Source organism: Teleopsis dalmanni, chromosome 2, assembly GCF_002237135.1.
Source record: "Teleopsis dalmanni isolate 2A chromosome 2, ASM223713v2, whole genome shotgun sequence".
In the NCBI taxonomy this organism is placed as follows: Eukaryota; Metazoa; Arthropoda; class Insecta; order Diptera; family Diopsidae; genus Teleopsis; species Teleopsis dalmanni.
Window position 1 is genome coordinate 244,102,664 of NC_051847.1, and position 8,628 is coordinate 244,111,291.

At 33.2% G+C, this 8,628-nt stretch overlaps 1 protein-coding gene across 1 annotated transcript; it reads left to right on the plus strand.

The window, feature by feature from the left end:
- Positions 1-7,681: 7,681 nt before the first annotated feature.
- Positions 7,682-8,427, plus strand: LOC119684652 (histone H1-like). Its single transcript, XM_038098731.1, has one exon. The coding sequence runs from the start codon at positions 7,732-7,734 to the stop codon at positions 8,410-8,412; it is 681 nt and encodes a 226-aa protein (XP_037954659.1). The 5' UTR covers positions 7,682-7,731; the 3' UTR covers positions 8,413-8,427.
- Positions 8,428-8,628: the final 201 nt, after the last annotated feature.

An 8,628-nucleotide genomic window follows, 5' to 3' on the forward strand; every position in this document is an offset into this window, starting at 1 on the left:
TTTTTCCGAGAGGGCCACTCTTAACAAAACTATCCAAGCCCTCACAGAAAAACTTAATATTCTGAATACCTCCCCGAAAAAGTCCAATAAACGGACTAAATTGAACTCTCCATCGCCTTCCCCATCGCGTAAAACAAACAGTCCTTCACCTTCCAAATCTGATAGACGGGATACACCATCACCCACAAGATCGGATAGTACAGAAACTTCATCAGAGTCTGATGAACAAATGTCGTCTGACTCAGACCGGGAATACAACGAAGAATTCCCAGAAATGACTGTGGTTGTGTCTAAACGACAAAAAAATATTCAAAAGAAAAGGCTCAAGGATACATCCACAAACGAGCAAAGGACACCTCAGGAGGTGAATGCAGAAGACACGATTCAGGCTCCAGTATCCCATCAGGAGCCCAAAACAGTTAAACCAGTCCCTATCATTCTAAGGGAACCTAGCCAGTGGAATGCCATTCGCAGAGCAATGGAAAACCGCGGGATTAAAATGACATCCGCTAAAAGAGTGCACCTGGGTATACAAATCTATCCAGAAACTGTTAATGACCACAGACAACTAACCCGGTATTTGACGGAAACGAAAGTCCAATACCACACCTATTTCCTCCCGGAGGAAAAACAATTAAATATAGTAATTCGTGGTCTCAAAGGCCTGACACCAGAAGAAATAAAGGAGGATTTAGAAGCACAAGGCTTCCACCCCGAGGAATGCTATTTCATGAAGATTGGAGCCACTACCTCCAATCTTCTAAAAGTCCGTCTCCCTAAAGAGGAGAAACATATTTTTAATATAACAAGTTTATGTTACCTAAAAGTAACAATTGAAGCACAGAGACCCAAAAAGGGTCAAATCCAATGCCATAACTGCCAGCAATTCGGACATGCCGCCATTAATTGGAAAGCAACTGCCAGATGTGTGAAATGCACAGGAAAACATCATACAAAAGACTGCAAACGACCAAAAGAGCAAAAGCCAAAATGTACTAACTGTGGTGGAGAACACCCAGCTAGTTATGGAGGCTGCCCTAAAAATCCTAAAAACTCTAGCTGGATAAAAACCAACCCAACCCAAAGCACACAAAGACCAAGTGCTCAAATGGGTACAAAAAAATCTTACGCGGAAGCTACAAACACCAGCACAAATAATCTTAAACCTACCCCTCAAGTTCCAAGTATGGAAATGTTCTTTGTCAAAATGCAAGAACAAATGAACTCTATGATGCAGAACATGATGCAAACCATGTTCAGCACAATGATGGCGACTAACAAAATCCATAATGGAAAGTAGAAGCCATATTAAAATCCTGACATGGAATGCGAATTCCATTCTAAACAAGAAAGGAGAATTCAGACATCTCCTCAGAGAATATCAAATAGACGTGGCACTTCTCCAGGAGACGTTTCTTAAACCCTCAATGGATTGGAGGATTCCGAACTACACAATATACAGAAGGGATAGGACACAAAACCGAGGGGGTGGCACCGCAATAGTCATCAAAAACGAAATCCCCCATCACCTTACAACAATAGAATTAGAAGCACTAGAAACAACTTCAATTAAAGTCAAATGCAACAATATGGATTTTGCACTATCTTCAGTTTACAGACCTCCCAGAGCAAAGGAGTTCATAGAAGACTTTCATGCCCTGCTAGAACAAGATAATGCAACTTTTCTAGCAGGAGACATAAACGCACACCACCAATCATGGGGAGACTTCAGCTCGAATCAGGCAGGAAGGAAACTAGATGCATACATGTTGAACAACAATATTCAACTACATGTACCAGAAGAACCAACACATTTTGGACAGCATGGAAGGGGACACACCATCGATATAGGAGCCTCAAGAAACTTTGACTACAATATACATATTGAAGTTTTAGACGAAATGTCATCAGATCACAAACCTGTTGTGTTCACAATCGAGAACTGTTTCATTGACATATCCATGCCAATGAAGACAATAACGGACTGGAGAAAGTTCAAAGAACTATTAGAAGGGGAACAATTCAACACGAATACAGAAGATATAGAAGAGAGCATCAGCCTCTTAAATGAAAAGATTATAACAGCTAAAAACACCAGCTCAAGGACCCAACAAATCAAAGCACGTAACTACTTTGATTTACCCAGGACAATAAAAGAATTAATCACCAGGAGAAACAGGATACGCAAACGAGCGCAAAGAACGGGAGATCCAGCAACAAGAATGGAAGGCAACAGACTCACAAATATAATAAGGAAAAAAATTAGTGAGTTCCAGAACGAAAAATGGGAGGATTTTATGGAGACTTTAGAAATAGGTGACAAACCTTTTTGGGGTCTCAATAAATACTTTCGATTTAAGAATAAAATGAACATACCACCAATACACGGTGAAGAAGGGATAAAATTCAGCACAGAAGACAAAGCAGAAGCATTTGCAAGCTCACTCCAGCTGCAATTCATGCAGAACACGGACCCTGACGATGATGTGGAACGGGAAGAAAAGATCGAAAGAAAAGCTAAAGTGATTCTAGCCCGAGAATGTGATAATAACATAAGACCAACTGATCCAGGAGAGATACTTCAGATTATAAGTTATCTCAAAACAAAGAAAGCTCCAGGAATAGACGGCATCAATAACAAATGCCTAAAGAATCTACCAGATACAGTAATAGGAAGGATCACAACTATAATAAATACTGTACTTCAACAACGACATTTTCCAAAGACGTGGAAAAAATCATCAATTATTGTGCTACCAAAACCGGGGAAAAATCTAATTTTTCCACAAAATTGGAGACCAATAAGTTTGTTGCCAGCTATAGGAAAAATAGCGGAAAGAATAATTCTCTCCAGACTGAAAGACACAGTCAAAGAGAAAGAACTAATTCCTCCAGAGCAATACGGATTTATGGAAAATCACTCAACGGAACTTCAACTAGCAAGAATGTCACAAAATATCCTAACAGCACTGAGCAAACGGAAATCAACAGGGATAGTGATGTTCGACATAGAAAAAGCATTTGACAAAGTCTGGCATGCCGGATTAATAGTCAAAATGCAAAGACAAGAAATCCCATTGGATTTAATTAAGATCATCGGAAGTTTCCTTCAAAATAGGAAATTCACAGTAAGGTTGGATAATCACTTCTCATCAACAAAGAATATAGAGGCAGGAGTCCCTCAAGGATCACCCCTATCACCAATACTGTATAATCTATATACAGCGGATATTCCCAAAGCACAGAGAAACGAATTATCTCTTTACGCCGATGATACATGCATTATGTATTCCAGCAAAAAGGAGACACAGATCACAAGAAATCTGCAAGGATACATAGAAGAACTGGAAAAATACTTCAAAAAATGGAAAATCAAAATAAACGTCGAAAAAACACAAGCGATTTTTATAACAAGGAAGAAGTTTCAAAATCCACAAAAACTAAGGGTTAACAACAGGGAAATAGAATGGAAAGAAAAAGTAAGATATCTAGGAATTTTACTTGACAAAAAATTTACTTGGAAACCTCACATACGTGAAAAAAGAATGATTTGCAGCGGACTGCTAAAATCACTACAACCAATGATGAGGAAAAAACTAAACATCAAAAACAAGATGTTAATCTACAAGCAGATAATAAGACCCAACCTCTTATACGGATGCGTGGCGTACGGAAAAGCAGCAAAAACTAACATAGCCCAGCTACAAATAGCACAAAATCTGGCACTAAGACGTATACTCAATATCCCTTCATACATCAGGAACACGGACATACATAAGGATCTGAAAATAGAAACCGTAAAGAAATACATCAAGGACAAAGCATTGAAACTATTTCAGAAGGTGGACAATCACAGAAATCCAACTTTAAAGATGTTAACGCCCAGAGGATATCACCGAACAAAGGGCAGGTACGCCGACCTAAGAAGTCTAATACTTTAAGGACAATTTAAAGTATTAAAAATGAAGACAACAGATTGACCCAGTGAACATAACTAAGATGTTCACAAAAAAAAAGGGAGTAAAGGTACCAACAGGCACTAACTCCAATCAACAAAACAACATCAGATCATTAAAAAAAAATAGATCCAATTTTTATAAATCTCAACTACTAGAAACTCAACTCAACTACGTCTGGTCGTGGTAAAGGTGGTAAAGTTAAAGGCAAGGCAAAGTCACGATCAAATCGTGCTGGATTACAATTTCCAGTTGGTCGTATTCATCGATTATTGCGTAAAGGCAATTATGCTGAACGCGTTGGTGCAGGTGCTCCAGTCTACTTAGCTGCCGTTATGGAATATTTGGCTGCTGAAGTTCTTGAATTGGCTGGCAATGCAGCACGCGATAATAAGAAGACAAGAATCATTCCTCGTCATTTACAGTTGGCCATACGTAATGATGAAGAATTGAACAAATTATTGTCTGGTGTTACAATTGCACAAGGTGGTGTACTACCAAACATTCAGGCTGTACTTTTGCCAAAGAAAACAGAAAAGAAGGCTTAAATTATTTTATTTTATTTATTAAAATACGAATACATATACGTGGAGAATTAACTATCAATTAATCCGTCCTTTTCAGGACGACAAAATTTATTTTATTAAAGAAAATGTATTTCATTAAATCAATTGATATAAATATTGTACATACTATCATACCTACCCTACTAACTTACACAAGCCATACTTTAAAACACTTAACAATCAATCATTTCTTGCCTCGCCCTTCTGTTCCGTTACATTCCTGGAAGACCTTCATGAAATCGAAATCTTCGAAAATTGTAAATCAGCCTACATAACAGATAAAATACATAGCATTGTTAGTGTATAACTTAACACTGCGTTTTGCTACATAGTAATAATTTTTTTTTTTGTTTTTGGGCAGCAGGTATCAACCAGTTTTTATACATACGAGTATGTATGCGTTCCAATTGACTTCCTAGAAATCAGGTTCGCTGTGCCACTATTTTTTAAGAATGCAAGTTTATTATTCAGGGTTAGATAATTGAAGTGTTACCTATTCAAGCGATCACATTATTTTTTATTGATTCAAATTACAAAAATTTGTGAAAATAATTAAAATTTCACAATCCATTCACTCTAGCTTGATGTGGCCACCTTTTGTCTTGACTATGGCTGTGATCTTCCAGTATTTTGGCCTATTCCTGAATAAAAGCTTTCTTCAGCGTATCGAAACTGGCTTATTTTTTAGTTCTCAACTTGCTCTCCAAATTGGCCCAGCGTAACAACTCCTTTGCTCATTCGAGTCTAACTTTTTGTTGCTTTGGTGCAAGATCTTGTGCCTTGGAACTTTTAAAGCTTTACCTTGAGCTTATTTTGGAAAATGCGTCAGATGCTTCGTTCAGATATTATCGGTTCTTTGGCCATTTGATTAGTACTACGACATGGATTTCGTTTAAGTCGAGCCTTCACTTTCCGAACCATTTTAGGCAATGTTGCTGTTTTTTTTTCGTCCACCACTATAGCATTTGGTGACTCTGCCTGAGCTATTATAACGATTTAAGGTACGATACACAAACATTTTATTCACATTGAGATATTTGAGCTCAAGCACAATAGCTAGTTGTAATTTTCCAACCAAATATAATGCAATCACACTTATTTTTTAATTCCATTTCGAATAATATTAGTTCTATAAAACTTAGACGCAAATGCTTGTGGTAATTTGTAAACAATATAAATAGCTGTCATTCATATGAATTTGACGTAGTTGGCAATATCAGTTTGACAAACATATCTCTGTGTAATTTGTAACACTTCAATCGCCTAACCCTTTATATTATTAAGAATTTTTTAATATTTATCATAGATTCGCGTATCAGTAAATAGATACATAAATCTTCGCAGGTAGTATAATCTAAGTTACAATAATATTAATATTATATTTGTTACTAATAAAAATGTACAAAACAAATAACGTTGCCAGGTCAATAGCATAAAGTTTCATAATTACCTTTTTGAAATCAAGAAACTAATAATTTTGTGCCAAATATTTGTATTTATTATTAAATAAATGTGATACAATTATTAAAAAACATTAATATTCATAATATAAAGAAGGAAACATATAAAAAATAATTATTTTTCTTTTAAAAGGTTTAAAATTTATTTATTTATTTACTAAACATCTTATAAAATTTTCAAAATGGTAACACCTAATTTATCTCATTAGAAATTCTGGTATGTACCAACAATCGCTGCCATACCGACATAATTGACTATTTCCCCTAAATATACTCGAACTCGCACACGGCCTAAATGTTTACTATTATTATCATAGTTACTATTTCAATATTTTGGTATTGTAATATTTATTATTATAGATAAATTATTTAAAGGTAGAGTTTTTAAAATTTGTATCTGAATTAGTTTTATAAAATATTCTATATTTTATAAAAGATTTATGGCAGTAGATGGAAAACATCCGAAGCCACTGTGTGAGTCTTGAACCTACTAAAACTAGCTCTTAGGAATGACTATGGAAGATTGCAGCCGCAAGTTTATATATATACTTCAGTATCTATTTAAATGTTATCCATATCCATGTTAGTTTATAAAAAAATTCATCTTAAATTTTAACATTTTATGTCGTATATCACTCCTTATAAAAATGTTAGAATACGCACATCTAATTTTAATTTTATTTTAATTATAAAGTAATAAAAAGAACATTTTTTTTAAATATACATATTTAATAAAATACTTATAATAGTCAAAGTTAAATGATTAAATTATAATTATAAAAGAAAAAGTAAAATGATTTCATTCTTATATATTTTTAATCATGTATGTAGATATAATTTTTTTTTATGAATTCTATTAAGTAGGATACGTACAGTTGTTATATTCGAATGATATTGAAAACTATAAATTTAATTGCTGATATGTTATTAATAACGTTTATATATAATAATTTTTCACATGATTAAAAATTATTTAAAACTTGTAATAAAATTTTAAAAATAATACGTATAGAAAATCTTAAAACATATTTTAAAGTAAACGAATTCAATGTAACATGTTAACATTATGGATGGATATCTAATCTCAAATAGACACTATTTGATATAATTAAAAGTGATAATCTTATATTCTAATTAAAATACAATATATTTATTTATAATTATTTCTATTAGTGCTTTAAAATTTTAAACTTTTATATAAATTGAGTTAATATTTCAAAATAGGATAAAACATAAGCATTCAAAATGTTAAAACTGACGTTTTTATGCATCTCGTGTTTTATTAAATTTGCATTTATAAATATATGAAATATATAAAACCATATATATAATTTAACAGAGAATTGAATAAACTATTTAATAAATAATTTAATATATAAATTATACAAAAGATAACTTTAAAATATTCTAATTTATTAACAAGTTCAACTATAGATTTACAAAATTTAAAGTTTAAACCAATTTTTATATATTTTATATAATTATAATTAGTATAAAAATGAATGTAATAAAATATTCAATATCTTCTTTACTTAATTTGATTTAAATAATTGTGTTTAATTTACTTGGTCTATTTAAAATTAATAATAAATGTTGAAAAATTTTTTCAAACTCAGTAGAAATATGTATTAATGAACAATTTTTATAAATGCGCTCTTCTCGGCGCTTCGTACAAAGTGAGCTAAGCTACCATAAAAATGCGAAAAAATATTCATAAGTAAGAATATTACGGAATATTAAAAAGCAAATATGTCTGAAGCTGTTGCCGTTGCAAATACAGATTCTCCAAAGGAGGTAACTGCCGTTCCTGAAAAGAAAGTTGCTGTTAAAAAGGCAACAAAAGTAAAAAAACCTTCTGCAGCTCCATCTCATCCATCAACACAACAAATGGTTGATGCATCTATCAAGAACTTGAAGGAACGCAGCGGATCTTCATTGTTGGCAATTAAAAAGTATATAAGTGCCACATATAAATGTGATGCCCAGAAATTGGCTCCATTTATTAAAAAATATTTGAAAACTGCTGTAGCTAATGGCAAATTGATACAAACAAAAGGAAAAGGTGCATCTGGTTCATTTAAATTATCAGCTGCTGCTGCTAAGTCTCCTAAATCGTCTGTCGAGGGTAAGAAAAAGAAGGTGCCATCAGGTGTTACGAAGAAGAAGGTTACTGCATCATCTGCAGGTACTAAAAAGTCAAAGGCAAAGGTATCTGGAGAGAAAAAACCTAAGAAATCTGCGGCAGCTAAGAAGAGTGTTGAAAAGAAAAAAACTGAAAAAGCTAAAGTTAAAAGTGTTAAAAAGATTGGATCTGTTAAGGCTAAGCCAGCTAAACCAAAGTCTACTTCTACAAAAGCTAAAGCGGCCGCAAAACCTAAAAAAACTGCCGTTAAAAAAACATCAGTCAAGAAAACTGCTGCAAAAAAATAATTTTAAAAATCAAACTTTAAATTCATCAAAACAGCCCTTTTTAGGGCTACAAAATATGTGTAAAAAGAAGATTCATTATTTATTTATTTATTTTATAAAATGTTTTAGTATATGGTATACCTATTGCGTTTATTAATGACCGGTCACTAAAGATTGAATAATCACCTATCGAAGTTAGGAATTCAATCCAACTCAGACTGCAGATACTGTAGAGAA

Bases quoted from the DNA above. Each gene is read 5' to 3' on its own strand.
- LOC119684652 (XM_038098731.1), top strand. From the start codon at position 7,732: ATGTCTGAAGCTGTTGCCGTTGCAAATACAGATTCTCCAAAGGAGGTA.